The sequence below is a fragment of the Phacochoerus africanus genome, chromosome 5 (genome assembly GCF_016906955.1).
Source record: "Phacochoerus africanus isolate WHEZ1 chromosome 5, ROS_Pafr_v1, whole genome shotgun sequence".
Lineage (NCBI taxonomy): Eukaryota > Metazoa > Chordata > Mammalia > Artiodactyla > Suidae > Phacochoerus > Phacochoerus africanus.
In genome coordinates, this window is record NC_062548.1 from 74,109,047 (window position 1) to 74,126,029 (window position 16,983).

General features: G+C 47.8%; 1 protein-coding gene across 3 annotated transcripts in view; it reads left to right on the top strand.

Annotated features, from left to right (window-relative positions):
• The window catches only part of SFXN5 (sideroflexin 5), a 133,891-nt gene that overhangs the window by 31,076 nt on the left and 85,832 nt on the right, over positions 1-16,983 (top strand). For all 3 annotated transcript variants that reach the window (XM_047781785.1, XM_047781783.1, XM_047781782.1), the window contains exon 3: positions 374-451. In XM_047781785.1, the coding sequence (XP_047637741.1) occupies positions 374-451 (78 nt within the window). The remainder of the gene's footprint in view (positions 1-373; positions 452-16,983) is intronic.

The window sequence follows — 16,983 nt, forward strand, 5'->3', positions numbered from 1 at the left end:
GTGTGTGTGTGTGTGTGTGTTGGTGGTGGTGGTGGTTTGGTACAAAGAATGGTGTCATACAGCTCTGCAATTTGTTTCTCACTTAGAAAAATACCTTGGAGATAATGGCCGTGTAGATCTACTTTCCTATTTCAACTGCTGAATAATGTTCTACAGAATTATTATGTCACTGCCATTTAGCCATTTTCCCTATGAAAGGACATTTAGGTTGTCACCTCCTTTATTGTTTCATGTGTGTCCCTTGAACTGGAGGACAGGCCTTGCTTGGCATAAATATTGTGGTACTTGATCAACACTGATGCACCCCTGCAAGGGAAAGTGTTGCTGAAGTCCTGGATCGGTGACCCTCAATGTCCCTTTTCTTTGCCTGCAGAGACGTCTCAGAGAGGCTGTGCAACTGTTGGAAGACTACAAGCACGGGACCCTGCGGCCAGGGGTTACCAATGAGCAGGTAACTCTGCTGGAGGTGGGGAGGGGAAGGACAGTGGCAACTTCAACACCCCTTCCCTTCAGCCAGAACCACTCTCTTCCCTGCATTGTCTGCTTCTACTGCTGCTATGTCCCCTGTGGACTACTGGCTTTTTGGAGGGCAGACTCAGGTCTTTCCTGTAATCTGAGCCTGGTGGGAAGTGTGGCGGTTGAAAAGGCCAGAGAAGCCTAAGGCAGTAGTTTGCTGGAGCAGACACGTGCACCTCTTCCCAATTCCATATTCAGTGACCTCACAGTGATAGCTTGCAATCAGCCATGATGGGAGAATTTACACCATGGAAATTGGCAAATGCTATACATTAGGAATTGTTCCTCAAAGAATCAAGTGTTAAACATTTACCAGCATGCCACTGCCCAAAAATTTAGATTGAGGGTGGGAAAGATGGGGGAAGATGGTGGGAATTAGGCTAGGACACAGCAATTTCATTTTTTTTTTTTTTTCATGTCGGAACTTGAACTAGAGCTAATTGAAATGTTGATGGTTTGGTAGGTTATGGGAAGGGGTAGGGAGATGTAGTATAGAGCAACTCTAGTGATTGCAGAGATAGATGGTTGATATGCTAAAGTTTTTCTTTCTAGGAATTCCCATTCCTGTTCTCCAGAAGCAAATAATGTTAGCTGTTTCTTCAGATAGAAACTATCTTTTCTCTACTTCTCACTGATATTTCTCAACTAGTTCTTTTGCATTATCTATTATGGTAGTCGAGGATTCTGCTCTCTGATCATTCACCTCCATAAACAAATTTATCTCCCCTACCCTCATCACACTCCCAGTGTAGTTATCATAGTTTTGGAGTCTATGGATATTCAATATTCACATTATTACGGTTATATGAATAACATTACAAGTTTGTTGTATATGATTGTGTTTCCCCTCCTTTTTGACTTTGTTTTATCTAGATTTAATAGTTTTTCTATTTAATAATTATTTTATTTTAATCATTTGATGATTTTATTTTATAATAATTAATTAAAATTTAATAATTTTTTTCACTGACATAGTTTTTTTTGTACCGTCTATAATTCCTACCGCACCCACTAGCAGCTTTTTGATATTTTCAGTGCCTCCTTTCAATCCAAAGACTTGTCCTTTAGTTCCACTTTTTTTCCCCTGAAATTTTCATTTCTTGGGCCCCTCCCTCCAACTCCTTTTGGTGTATACCTTCATTTTGGTGGAATACCTCTTCTGGTAACTTCCTGAAAACAGGTAAATGGGAAGAAAAATTTGAGTCCTTTTATATCTGAAAAAAAGTAATTTGTGGAGTTCCTGTTGTGGCGTGGTAGTTAACGAATCCGACTAGGAACCATGAGGTTGCAGGTTCGATCCCTGGCCTTGCTCAGTGGGTTAAGGATCTGGCGTTGCCTCGAGCTGTGGTGTGGGTCACAGACGCGGCTCGGAACCCAAGTTGCTGTGGCTCTGGCGTAGGCCAGTGGCTGCAGCTCTGATTGGACCTCTAGCCTGGGAACCTCCATATGCCGCAGGAACAGCTCAAGAAAAGGCAAAAAGACAAAAAAAAAAGTAATTTGTAATTGTAATTCTGCACTTGGCTTTAATTGACAGTTTGGCTGAGGAGAAAATTCCAACTTTTAGGTTGACAATCATTTTTTCCTCAGAATTTTGAAGATATTCCTCTTCTGGCTTCCAGTACAGCTGTTGAAAAATCCAAAGCTATTTTATTCCCAATTCTTTGCAAGTGACCTCTTTTCTCTCTTGGGGAATGTTTAGGATCTTCTCTTTATCTATAGAGTTTATTTCTGAAATTCCACAATGCCGTATGTTTAAAATTCATTTTTTAGGGAGTTTCTGGTGACCCCTTTCAATCTGAAGAATCCTGTCTCTCAATTCTGGCAAGTTTTCTTATACTCTTTCTGTGATAATTTATTCTCATTCTGGAATTCCCACTAGTCAAATATTTAACATTTTAGATGGACACCCAGATTGTCTTATCTTTTTTTCTCTTCTATTCCATCACTTTGTCCCTCTGCTTGGCTTTGTGGAAAATTACCTTGAGTTTATTTTCAACATGTCTATTGAATTTTTAACTTCAGCTAATATAATTTTAATTTCTGAGAATTATTTGGTTGTTTTCGTTTTGTTTGTCTTTCTGTTTTTAGGGCAGCGCCCATGGCATATGCAAGTCCCTAGGCTAGCAGTCAAATCGGAGCTGTAGCTGCTGGCCTACACCACAGCCACAGCAACACCAGAGCCAAGCCGTGTCTGCAAACTATACCACAGCTCACGGCCATGCTGGATCCTTAAGCCACCGAGCAAGGCCAGGGATCGAACCCTTATCCTCATGAATACTAGTTGGATTCATTACCACTGAGCCATGACAGAAACTCTGGTTATTTCTTTTCTTATTCGTTTTAATAGGATCCTCCTTCTGTTTTGTAAATATAGTATCATTTCATCTGTCTGCATTCTGGAAGCCAAGTAGGGGAAGAAGGCTGGAGACCCAATATTCACTTTGCAGACTTTCATTAATGTTCCTGCTTTTAGCCTCACCTGCCCCTGCCCTCCACTGGGCTAGTGTTCCCAAGTCTGGAGTCATTTGGATTCAGTGTCTCCAGAAAGACGATAAACCTCCAGTGTCTGGGGGATGGATACAGGTGAGGGTGGTAAGAGTCCCCTTGCTGGGAGGGAAGGCCTAAGGATTCTACTGCTTTGAGTACAGATTTTTCAACCAACTCCCTGTGTTTAGCCCTGTGATTAACCTTTTCTTCCTGGAGTGCTTGGTCTCTGCAAGTCCTGAACTTTGCTGGTATCTTGGAAGGGATGGCCCAGCTTCCTAAGAGTGCCTTCTGGAGTTCCCATCTTGGCGCAGCGGAAAAGAATCTAACTAAGAGCCACGAGGTTTCGGGTTCGATCCCTGGCCTCACTTGGTGGGTTAAGGATCTGCCGTTGCCATGAGCTGTGGTGTAGGTCACAGACGCGGCTTGAATCCCGCATTGCTGTGACTGTGGTGTATGCCAGTGGCTACAGCTCTGATTGGACCCCTAGCCTGGAGACCTCCAAATGCCATGGGTGCGGCCCTAAAAAGATAAAAGACAAAAAAAAAAGTGCCTTCTGCAGGTATTGAGGGCTAACTTCCTCTTCTGTTGGGTCAGTTACTAACACTTTACTCACTTTCCATCCAAAATCAAATCATATCTGCTTTTGCCTCCTCTTCTGTTCTGATTGTGACTCTGTGAGGCACCACTCCTGCCTTCTTTAAACATGAAGCCCAAGCTGAGGCCCTGAGCTGCCCACACAACACACTGGTGCCTTGGCTGGGTATTCCCTGGGGCAGGGAGCGAAGCTATCCACCCTCCCCAATCCAGTTTGTTTCACAAGGTATTTTTTATTTTTGGCCACACCTGCAGCATGTGGAGGTTTCTGGGCCAGGGGTCAAACATGCACCACAGCTGTAACCAGAGCCATAGCAGTGACAACACTGCATCCTTAACCTGCTGAGCTACGAGGGAACTCCCTCACTATGTATTTATGGAGCATCTACAGGCTAGTGTTGATGTCTGGGGGAGAAGCTAGAGGAGGGTCCTGCCTCGTGGACTGCCCAGAATCTAGGCACTGACAGTGAAAACACGTGATACTGTGGGAGAGTAGAAAAAGGAGTAACCTGCCCAGACCAGGGATGTCTGGAAGATATCACTTGAGATCTGAGGGGTGAACAGGATCTGGTGAGGAAGAGGCGCTGGGTAGGAGCAGTCCAGGCAAGGAAGCACATCATGACCACAGAGTGAAGGGGGCCTTCCAGAGGAAGGGACAGGTGAATGTGCTGAACTGCAGCCCGCACTGTGGATGAAGGGCAGCGGTACAAAGAGAGGCAGCCCCTTGGCCGGATGTGCCTGTGCAGGGCACCGGGAATGATGGGAGATGCTGCCATGCTGGTTAGAGAGGATCCATCTTTAGGCATCTGTGTTGCTGGCCCAGTCGGGGGCAGCTGTCAGCAGGGAGGGTGGGCCCAGATCTCCTCATTTCTCAGCTTGGTGCCACCCTCTGCCTGCGGGCAAGGAGGAGCCTGGCTGATGGTGACCAGACACGCCCCTCTTTAGGCAGAAGTAGTGCTCGGACTGTGGCAGTTCCTTATGGACCTGTCAGGGGTGGCTCAGCCTCCAGGCCCTTCCTGACCTGTGTTGGCTCCCAGCCCAAGCTCCCCTCTAGCTTGTTTTCACCTCCTGGGACTCCTTCCAGCTTTCAGAGTTTGAGGAACGAGGCCATGTTTCTCCTTTTCGCTCCCTTCAGTAGCTTAAAGCTGCCCGTTGTTTTCTGCGGCTCCTTTGTTTTCTATCCTGAAAGCCCCCATGAGCCTCCAGGGAGCTGGGAGGAGGGGAGGTTGGGGCGGGGGAGGACCCTGGCACTAGCTGTACTTCCCAGTTCTGGCTCCTGTTGGTAGTGCCTGCAGTGTCCATCTGGAGGCTGGGTAGCACAGTGCTCTAGGTGTGAGCCTGCTACTTGATCCCACTAATAAGCAGATCCACCCCCCTCCCCGCCCTGGCTCTGGGAGCAGCGGGATTGGACTCTGCTGCCACTTTCCCAGTGCTTCCCTCCCTGGGCCTCATCTCCAGAGCACGCCCCCTCTGGCCTCCACCTGCTGCCACCGCTGCAGAAAGAGGGGATAGGTGATGACTTACCTGCTCAGAGTTTGGGGAAGCTGCAAGATCGGGAATTACTGAAGTCCTCATTCCTGGTTCAGGCTGGCCCTGCTCAAGGCCACGCCTGTGCTGTGTGAAGAGGCCCAGCATAGGTCTTAACCTCAGTCTGGACAACAGCTCTGCCTGCTGTGAGATCCTTTGGCAGGTGTGTGTGTCAAAAGCCTGTGGCTGTGTCCTGATGCCTGTGGGCCTGTCCTGATGTTGTGGGTGTCACTGGGTATCCTACGTGCTAATGTGTCACCTAACCTGCCCTCTAGTTCAATGTCCCACCAGAGGGTTGTGCAAGTGGATTGATAGTTTATTTGCACGGGTGGCTTTGGTGAGTGAGTGGCTGAAATCTCCTCCAGAGACTGTTAACGTGTAGAAAGGTTGCTCTACCAATGAAAAATTTGTCCTGAGGATAAAATAAAAGTATAATTTACTCTTTGGACTTGACAGGTAGAAATTTGATGTGCTAGGAAGCCTAATAAGGACTGTAGCTGTTCGTTAAATAACAAAGCCGCAGATGAGAGCAAAAACGTAAGCACAGACTGCTAAGTTCCTGGATGTTTGCTGTGCTGTGTGCATTTGATGAGGCTTTGCCGGAACGGCCTGGGCTGGAGGGAGACGGGTGAGGTTCAATATGGAATGGTAATGAGCCACCACTCACCACGGGCTCCCCTACGGCCCCGTGCTGTGCTAAATGTTTGCACTTTATACATATTATCTCAATTAATTTTCACAGAAACAGTTTGGTAGATGCCTCTATTAGCCCCATTTTACAAGTAAGAAAACTGAGGCTCAGAGATTCCATTACTAATCTCAGGTCACATAACCAGTATGTGTGGGGTATGACACTGGCCCTAGAAGATCTATCTTTCACCCACTACCTGAAGGTGGATTTGGAAGGAAGGTGATACACTGTGGAGTGGAATGTGTGTGCAGACAACGGGCAGAGTGGGTGGGTGGGGTGGGGTAGGGGTACCGTCAGAGGAGCTCCATGTGTGGGGGGTTCTCGAAGCCCCAGGTACACTGTGCCGTTTATGCTGCCAGGCCAGGCCCGGGGCACCCGTGGGGCACTGGGTACATGAAAGGTGCAGTGGGCAGGGCAGGGCAGGGCAGGGCAGGGCAGGTGGAGGGATCCTACGCCTGTTTCCTCCCCTCAGTCGCTGCTCTGCGCAGACGCACAAGGAAGCTGGCTGCTGGAGGCAGGCGGGGGCGGGGCGGAGTTCTGCTGAGAGTCCTGAGAACGAATGCTGATGCCGAGGGAAGGCATCACCGAGGGAAACCGAAGTGGTTGGAGGTAGAATGTAGGGGGAGACCCAAGGCGGTGGGAGGGACGTTCCCTGTAAGTCACAGGCAAAAGCCCAGAGGTAGAGAGGGGCTGAGAGACAGCGTGATGAGAGAGAAAGGGAGAGAAGATGAAACAGAAAGGTAGAGAGGAAGTTGCAAGTTATAGGCCAGATTGTGAAAGTTTTTGAAACCCAAAGGAGATGCTGGCCGTGTTGCGTGGGGCAAGAGGAAGCTGCTGGAGCGGGGCTGGAGCGGGGCAGGAGCAGGCCAGTGAAACTGTGGTGCGATCATTCTGGGCCAGATAGATTGGGAGGTGTAAGCGCTGTAAGGAAGCCAGCTCAGGAGGGGCCGAAGTGGTCAGGAGTGAGGGGGGCATGTCTCTGGGAGCCACTACAGACAGGCTTCTGAGTGGTGGTTCTGGTCCCCCATTCCACATTTCCCAGGGCGGGGAACCGGCTTCCCTTATCACCTGCCCACTCAGCATCCAGCACAACGTATTGGTTGCTCAGAAGTCCCACGCAGGACAGATTCTGCCTGCAACCTGCCAAAGAGGAAGGGCAGCTGAGATGTAAGAGATCCGGCCAGTCTCTTCCTCTGGCAGAGCGGAATTGGGGTCAGCTGTGTTTGGGCTTTGCTGAAAATAGCAGAGAAAATACCAGAGAGTTAAAAATACTTGCACCTCGAATCTTCCCTGGGGATCAGCAGGTTTGTCAGAAGCTGAGCTGACACCTTCCCCCTGCCCCTTACCCTGATCCCTAGGCAGAGACTTCTGGGATCCTTATCAGCACCCAGCTCCTCTGAGGCAGCCCCAGGTTGGCCCTTAGCGTTAGCTCAAATCAGACAAGTGATTAGTATTAATTGAACAGTTTGTATGAAGTGCTAGGAGTTTACTGGGTGCTGTAGATACATCTCTGGGCTGGGTCACTGTGGCAGCTGCCTGGGTAGTCTCCGCATTCTACCTGGGCCCCCTCTGCTCATTCCCAGTTCAGCCCTCAGAGTGGTCTGTGAAAACGTCTGTTGCACTGTTTGTTCTTCTGCTCCAGGGTTTCTCAGCCTCAGCACGACTGGCATTTGGGGCTCGATAACTCTGTGTTGCAGGGGCTGTCCTGTGCACCGTAGGATATTGAACAGCATCCCTGGCTTCTACCCCCTGGATGCCAGTGGCACTGCCTCCCAATCCTGACAAGCAGACATTGCCAAATGGCCCCTGGGTGAAAAATGGCCCTCCTGTTCAGAACCACTGCCACAGTAAAAACTCAGAGTAAAAGCCCCAGTCCTTAGTACAAGCTGCAAAGCCCCCAGGCCTCTCAGATCTTATCTCCCACTCCTCTTTCCCTATTCAGTCTGCCTCGATCACACTGGCCCCCTCGCTGTCCTTCACACATGCTGGAGAGGCCCATTTCTGCCCCAGGGCCTTTGCACTGGCTGTTCTGCTGGACAGAACAATCTCCCGCCAGGTATCTGCACGGATCACTCCCTCCTTCAAGTATTTCCTCCAGTGTCACCTCAATGAAAACTACCCTGACCACTGTCACGCACAAAACATCATTTTATTTGGGAATCTGTTCGGGGAAGGGAAAGCCAAGGAGAGCAAAAGAAAAAGCCATTAAGTGCTAGAGGCAGGATAAGAGATGAATCTTAGGGAACCATGGCCAGTGGGGGGATCCTGGGACTAGAGGTGCTTCCTGGGAGTTGGGGATGCAGCCGCAGGGTCACCCCCTTCCCACATCCACTGCAGCAACAGCCTTGGCCTTTTCCTTTCATCCCCTCGCCCATGACAGGAGCTGTGGCCTTGGTCACGTCATTGCATTCCTATGTCTCCCAGTGTTCACCATCCTTCACCCCCTCTTTTTGCCAGGACCCCACTATAATAAATTTGTTTTAAAAATCCATCCTTTCTGCCAGTACACACTCCATATCCTTACCCTGTTCTGTTTCCCCATGTTTCCTAAAGCACTCATCCTTCTAACATATCAGAAAAATTCTTTATAATTTTTATTTTTCACTGCGCGTCCCCACAAGTGTGTAAGCACTACAAAAGCAGAGATTTTTGGCCTTTTTTCACTGATATGGTCTTAGTGCCTAGAGGAGTGCCCAGCACCTAACAGGTGCTCGGTAAATATTTGTTGGATAAATGAATTTTCTTTCATTGTCACAATAACCTTGAGAATAAGTATTCATATTCCTACATTACAAATGAGGAAGTGGAGGCTCAAAAAGATTAATTTCCCCAAATCACGTGGCCAGCAAGTGGGCAATCTGGAGTTCCAGTTCCCAGAAACGGGTTTGAGTCCAGGGTCCGGCCTCTCAATGGAGAGAAGCTGCCTGTACAGGGAAGTCATGACCGCTGCTGTGTGTTTGTGCAGCAGAATGAAGCAGAGCTTCTCTCTCCTTTCATCTGTGGAATTGGGGGGTACCTTTGCCCCACATAGATTTGCATGTGTACATATTACCTGGGAGTAACCATGGCAACAGAATTAATGGTGAGGAATAATGGGATTGGCCCAAATGACAAATTAAGAAGATTTCTTGTTGTTTTATGGAAGCATCCTCTGCTTTACAGAGCGATCCCCTTCAGGCTCTATTTAATTACCTTCTGGAGGTTGTTTTAAATAGGCTCTGTCTCGTCTGCTTGGAGGTTTGGAGAAGCAGCTTGGAAGGAGGCAGAGGGGAAGGGGAATGAGCCAGACCAGGGACAAGGCCCGGGCAGTCACTCCTCCGTCTGGAGTCTGGGCACTGGAGGTGTGCCCTCTCTGCCCCTCCCTAGCCTCTAGCCCGGGTTCTAATATGTTCAGATGGCTGCTCAGCTGTGACTTAGGCCATTTCTGAAATCAGCAAACTTCTGCATTGTTCCAGCAACCTTTTGCCCTGACTGTTTCCCCACGCCCCTACCCCGTGTCCTCATTCTCCCAGTTGCAAAATCAAAAAAGGTCCAAAGTCTCACACCCACACTGGTTTGTTGCTGCAGCCAGTAAGTTCCAAGGGATCAGGGCCTCACGTTTTTAATTTTCAGCCCGAGGCACGGAGGGAGATGGCTGAGCCCAAAGCAGATCAGGTCACACTGAGGAATTGTGATTTAAAGTGGAGCTGCTTCAATGGGCTGCCCAGAAGATGCCGGGGGCTCCCTGTCCTAGATTCTCAGTGTGGATGGACTGTCTAATGCAGCTCTTCTGGCCTCCCGTCAAATGCTTTCTATCCAAACAATCCTCACTTGTGACCTCGTTGCAGGGCTGTCTTGTTATACTTCAAATAGCAACGAGCTCTTGGCATGTGGGTGGTACCTACCATTTCTGCATCCAGGGTCTGACCTATGGGTCCAGCAGTCCCCAGGGAATAGCCAGACCCAAGAGGTCAGACTCAAGTCCTGTCTTGTGCTCTCTATAAGCTGGATCTGACATCATCAGATAGGAAGGGGCCCTGGAGAGACTTGCTTCTACCTCCTGTATGATTAATTTTTTTGGCCACACCCACAGCATGTGGAAGTTCCCAGGCCAGGGATCGAACCCACAGACACAACCAGAACCACACCAGTGACAACACCAGATGCTTAACCTGCTGAGGCCACCAGGAAACTCCATCTTGTCTGATTAATTTTTTTTTTCTTTTTTGCTTTTCTTTTAGGGCCACACCCACAGCATATGGAAATTTCCAGGCTAGGGGTCGAATCAGAGCTGCAGCTGCTGGCCACCACCACAGCCACAGCAACATGGAATCTGAGCTGTGTCTGCAACTTACACCACAGCTCACAGCAGCACTGGATCCTTAACCCACTGAGCAAGGCCAGGGATGGAACCCTCATCCTCGCGGATACTAGTAGGATTCATTTCTATTGCGCCACAACAGGAACTCCCTGTCTGATTAATTTTAAAAAACAGTGTAAGTCTAATGAGTGAAGTGACCTGCACAGGAAGACCATGGGAGTCAATAGCCAAGCCAGCCTCTGCATCTGTGACCCTGACTCTTTTTGCCACAGTCTGGAGGTAGGATAAGCCCAGACAGGATCAAGTTGTGACTAGGAATTTCACTTTAAGATGGAACTGTCCCTTCTACCTCACCCCAAGACCTCCTGAGGTAGAAGCATTGCCAGATGCCATGAGAAGAGCTTCAACGCTACTCAGTGCTCGTTCCTTCTTTTCTCTTCTTGAGAGTCTTCCCTGATATCATGGGAGGCAGTTTCCCAAAACCCCAAATGGGTTATCTTAGTTAGGGTTATACTAACTGCTGTAATGAAGTGATCTCAAAACACACCAGCTCAAATAAGATAGAAGTTTAGCTCTTTCCCATGTAATAGTTCAAATTCCAGGTAAGGCAAGTGGCTCTGCTCCACAGGATCATTCAGGAACCCAGGCTCCCTCCATCATGGTTCTCCCCTATCTCCTTGGGTCCTCCTCTCTGCATGGGCCAGGCTGGGCTGCAGCCACATCCTTGTTCTGGCTCACATGCAGGTGATGGAAAGTATGGGTTTACTTGGGATGGGATGGACGTTATGGAGGTGCTAGCCAGAGAAAGGCACATCTCACTTCAAAGAAAGGCACATGCCACTGGGGGACTCAGTCGTGGATAACCTAACTGGATGCAGCTCAGCTCTGGTGTTGCCACTGTGGTGATGTAGGCCTCAGCTGAAGCTCTGATTCGATCCCTAGCATAGGGAACTTCCATATGCTATGGGTGCGGTCCTAAAAAAGAAGGAAATAGAGTGGGGTTTATGGAACCAGACCACTTGGGTTCAAATCCCAGTGCTGCTGTGGGACTTTGGGCAAATCACTGACACTCTCAGTGCCTCAGTTTCCACACCTAAAAAGTGGGGGATACACTAGTCCTTGCCTCATAGGATTGTTGAGGAGATTAATAAGTTAATATATACAGAACTCTTTGGAGGGTGCCTGACACATAGTGCTTGTTCACTAAATGTGAATGAATGAATGAATGAGCAGATCTGAGTCACAGGTCCTGAGCTGTAGGTCTGGCTCCACCTCTAAGACCTTGGATGTGGCTCTGAGCATTGCTTTTCTCATCTGTCCTATGAAAACAGGTTTCTGAGTGTGAGACTCAAATAGTTCATAGGACAGTCGCCTCTTATCTGTGGCTGCATATGGGGGTGTCATTGTGGGTGGGGAACATATGTTGTCTATGAGCTCTGGGCTCCTGGCCTTGCCTGCTGACACCCCTGTTGAACTTCTGCCTTTGCTGCCCAGCCAGCACCTGCTTGAGTCTCCCATCACTGCTCCCTAGATGAGGGCGGAGGAGGCAGTCCTTGAACCTGAAGGACACAGGCACAGCCACAAGTGCTGCTTGGCTGGACTTGGGTAGGAGAGGAGGAACACGTGCCAGGGAGGACTGTCTGCTGCCTAGCTACAAAGAAAGGTTCTGGGCCCTCAGATGATGTCAGCCTCTCCTCTTCCTCTTCTTGTGCCTCAGGCCTGGCCATCATCACCCTGGCCAGATCAGACTTCAGTCTGCTCCAGAGAGCCCCTGGAGAACAGGGGGGTGCACGAGCCTGGAGGCCAGGAGCCCTGGGTGCGCAGTTCCATCATGCCACCTGGCTCCTGGAGCCATGCCTAAGTCACTCAGTCTCTCTGATATGAGTTGCCTTGTCTAAAAGTAGTCCACTCACCTCACAGGCATGTTGTAAGTATAAGACAAGCGAGATGGAGTTTTTTTTAAAAATAATTCAGTCCTTTAAAAATAATACTGCTCTTTTGAATGACTTCCCCTCTATGTTAGGCAGTTATGGAGCATGATCTATGAGACAGGTATTTTAGATATGCATGTTTTGGGAGTTCCCTGGTGGCTCTGTGGGTTAAGGATCTGATGTTGTCACTGCTGTGGCTTGGGTCACTGTTGTGGCTCAGGTTCCATCTCTGGCATGGGAATTTCTACATGTCACAGGTGTGGTCAAAAAGAAGAGAAAAAAGATACGCATGTCTCAGTGAACCTCTGTATTGGTCAATGTAAAACAGGTACTGTAACAAACAATCTCTGGATTTCAGGGACTTATAAGTAAGGTCTGTTTCTTGCCCTTGTCAGAGTCCAGTGCAAATCAGGGACTTGACATAAGCCGTTATCCAGGGGCCACGTTTCTTTCTTTCTTTTTCTTCCTTTTTATAGTTGCACCTATGGCATACGGCAGTTCCCAGGCTAGGAGTTGAATCAGAGCTGCAGCTGCAAGCCTATGCCACAGCTGCAGCAACTCTGGATCCAAGCCACATCTGTGACCTACACCACAGCTTACAGCAATGTTGGATCCTTAACCCACTGAGCCATAGTGGGAACTCCCCAGGCTCCTTTCACCTCATGGCTTTATTGCCTTCTACGGCTTCAATCTCCTCCACCAGATCCTCCGCGAGAGGCTTTGGGGCCAAGCCTGGACGCGGCAAACTCCACTTCCACCCGTAGTCATTAGCCTGTAAGCCCACCTGACGGTGGGGGAGGCTGGAAAGCATGACTTGGGCTGTGTGCCCAAAGGGAAAGGCCAGCTGCTGGGAGCATCAAGCATAGTCCCTGCCCTACCCTTATAACAACCCATTGTACTGATGGAGATCTGAGGCGTTGAGGCCAAGTAATTTGCCCAGGGCTGTTCATCTAGTAAACAGTTGGAATGCAGGCCGCCTGGTTCTAACACTTGCCCTATATGTTGCCCTTTAATGTCTTAGATCACTGTTTTCAGGCCAGGCTGTTCATCAGAATCATGGAGATTTTTTGTCTTTATTTATAAGGATTGTATAAAGAGATCTTGAATGTTTTAAAATAAATAGCTGTAGGAGTTCCCACTGTGGCTCGGTAGGTTAAGAACCCAACATGATGTCCATGAGGCTTCGGGTTCGATCCCTGGCCTCACTCAGTGGGTTAAGGATCTGGCATTGCCACAAGCTGTGGTATAGGTCGCAGATGCAGCCTGGATCTGGCATTGCTGTGGCCCGGCAGCTGCAGCTCTGATTTGACCCCTAGCCTGGGAACTTCCATATGCCACAGGTATGGCCATAAAAAGAAAAAAAAATAATAAAATAAAATAAAAAGATTTCGATTTGCTGTGTGCTTGGCTTTGTGGGATGTGCTGGGGGCTGACACTCAAAGGCAGGCCCCTGCTTTGAGGAGCTGAGCTATGACTCTGCAAGGTGAGGGGTCTCAGACCTGGGAGATTCTGACTTGGGTGGAGACCATGGGGTGTCAGGAGTCTGGGACAGTGCTGGGACTTGGTGGGGTGCACTTCAGGAAGGCAATTTCTGGGCACTGAAGAATTAACCTTTTATTTTTATTTTTTATTTTATTTTTTTACCTCTTTGCTGTTATGTTCTCCGATACCGTCTTTGGCGAACAGCGATTCTACATTTGGTTTTTCTTTCTTTAGTCCCCTCTGTTCCCCAATTATAATTTAAAAAAAAAATCTACTGCCTCTAGTCTTTCTGGATCTGGAACAGCAGACAATCAAATATGTTTGAAATGTATCTAAAATCAGAGTAATTAGGCTGTGAATTAGGCTTGAGCGACTCTGCTGTTAGTAAAACGCATAAACTTTAATACAGATGGTCCTCAGCTTATGATGGCTGAACTTAAATTTATGGACTTTATCATGGTATGAAAACGGCATACATCCAGTAGAAACTATATGTGAGATTGTGAATTTTGTCTTTTCCCAGCTCACGACGCGTGGTCTGATGCTCTCTCATGAAGCTGGGTGGGCAGTGAGCAGAAGTTCCCAGTCAGCCACGTGATCGTGAGGGGAACCACCGATACACTTAGAACCATTCTGTCCCCATACAACCAGTCTGTTTTTCACTTTCAGTATGGTATTCAATGACTTACATGAGATGTTCAAAACTTTATTGGAGTTCCCGTCGTGGCACAGTGGTTAACGAATCTAACTGGGAACCATGAGGTTGTGGGTTTGATCCCTGGCCTTGCTCAATGGGTTAAGGATCTGGCATTGCCATGAGCTGTGGTGGGGGTCGCAGACGTGGCTCGGATCCCATGTTGCTGTGGCTCTGGTGTAGGCCGGCAGCAACAGCTCCAATTAGACCCTAGCTGTTGCCGGCAGCAACAGCTCCGATTAGACCTCCATATGCCGAGGGGGTGGCCCTAGAAAAGACCAAAAAAAAAAAAAGAGAGACTGTAGGCTAATATAAGTATGCCGTGCACATTTAAGCAAGGCTGGGCTCAGCTGTGATGTTCTGTAGGTTAGATGTATTAAACGAATTTTTTACTTAATGCTAATTTCAACTTAAAATGGCGTTATTGGGACATAACCCCGTTGTAAGTGAAGAGGATCTGTATATCAATTTTCTAACTCTATTATTGCTACCCAGTAGCATTCTGCAGCTTAATTCATATCCCAGAGGACAACAGTGCTGTATAAATGAAGCGTAACTATTCTATTCTAAAATTTGAAACATCAGTACTGACCACAGTGCCCGTCTTACCTTATACTCTTCTTGCTCCTTTAGAAATGCATTGGCCTCTGGTTGGCTCACAATGTAAGTTTTTATTTGCCACATTCTCTTGATTCTAAAAAGTTTATCTTATTACATTTTATCCTCTCTTAACTGGGACGTATCTTTTAATTGATGTGCATCTTGGCATTATGCCAACATTTTCTTTCTTAGTGGAAAATAATATATGTCTTGGGATCAGCGATGTCTTAGAATCAATGAAATATCGTATTTTTGTCATTTGAAGGAATTGGCAAATTGTTCTGTTTCTCCAGCCTATTCCCATGCTGTGCTAGAGGAGACAACCCATTGATTTGAAAGCACACAACCTTCTTATAACAATAACAAAAATAGGGAGTTCCCGTCGTGGCGCAGTGGTTAACGAATCCGACTAGGAACCATGAGGTTGCGGGTTCGGTCCCTGCCCTTGCTCAGTGGGTTAAGGATCCGGTGTTGCCGTGAGCTGTGGTGTAGGTTGCAGAAGCGGCTCGGATCCCGCGTTGCTGTGGCTCTGGCGTAGGCCGGTGGCTCCAGCTCCGATTCAACCCCTAGCCTGGGAACCTCCATATGCAGCGGGAGCGGCCCAAGAAATAGCAACAACAACAACAACAACAACAACAACAAAAAAGACAAAAGACAAAAAAAACAAAACAAAACAAAAACAAAAATAGGAATCGTCATATGCACAGGAGTTAGCACTTGTAAAGCACGTATTATGTGTCCAGGACTGTTCCAGGCACTTTTCATGTGCCTATTCAACAAGGTTAGAACATAACTATTATCTCCATTTTACATATGAGGAAACCCAGGCTCAGAAGTGGCAATCTAGCTCTGAAAAATTATGCTGTACTGCCTCTAGTGATTTTAGGAGATAATTAAGTTAGGGCTTCTTACCTGGCTGTACCTTAGAATGAACTAGGGAGCATTTAAGAAAATGCTGGAGTGCCGAGACCAGCTCAGCAAGATGGGACTGAAGAACAGGTGCTGTGAAACTTAAGGAAAAAAGTTAACATGAAACAAGACACAGAGACATTTATCTTAAGTAAAGGTGGGAACCGGGGGACTCAAGGTCTCAGGGACCAAGAGCACTGCCTCAAGAAACCACACCGCTTTTATTGTGCTCTTTAGGACAGATCAAGTGAGGAGGGGCTATGGGTGGAGGATATAGGGTTTGTTTACTATTTTATAAGTTCTTTTACTATTTTAAAAGCCACTTAGCTGGTAAAAGGTTAAGCCTTTACTTTGACCTTTAGGCATATAACAACCATTAGCATTTGAGTTAGCTATCTATGCATAGCATTCCAGAGAATCCTCACTGTGCTTCCACAAGCGGCACGTCTATTTGCGGCCACCCAGCATGCCTAGGTTTGCATCTTTGGTTCTCTTAGCTAATGACCGCTCATAAACCACTTGGCCATGGGGTTCCTCTTTCTCTTATTCCTTAGAGGACATATCATGCTCGTGCAAACGCGTGCCAATCTGCACAGGTCCAGCATGCCTAGACCAACGCATTATGTCCTCATTCAGCTGACCCTATGACTAGCTTATGCCTTTGTTGCGGAAACTAAAAACCGTGGCAACGGAAGGAGACAAACAGCACTCGGAGATATGGAAAAGCAAGGTTTATTCAGCACCGGTGCGGGCTCAGAGGAGTCACCTCCAGAGTCTGAGCACCAGGTCTTTGTTCTCAGTAACTTTTATAAACTACAAGGTCTTGATTTTCCCATGTAAGCATCCCGGACCTCCCCCCATCCCCAAGCAGACAGTGTTCCTCCCTAAGAAACTGAGCAAGCAAGGTTATAGAAGCAGAACTGATAAGCAATGCTGGGTACCTGATTAGCAGGGCTACTGGCTTGGACAGAGGGCACACAGTTGTTACATTATTACAAGAAGGGTGGCATAGTGATGAGCACAGCTGGAAAGGCTTGCAGCTGCCTTCTTAGCCAAGGGGGGGGGGTTGTTCTTTAGTTAAAACTCCATTTCACCTTTACGTCTTTGTTCTTAAGCTTAAATTATTTATCAGCACTGTCACTGTTATTCAAGCAGGAAGAGGCGATAAAGTAAAGCAGGACAAGATGGAGTTTTCAACAAAGAGGCTAAGAAAATATTGTAGAAACATGTCTTGCGACACTGGACGAGTTCC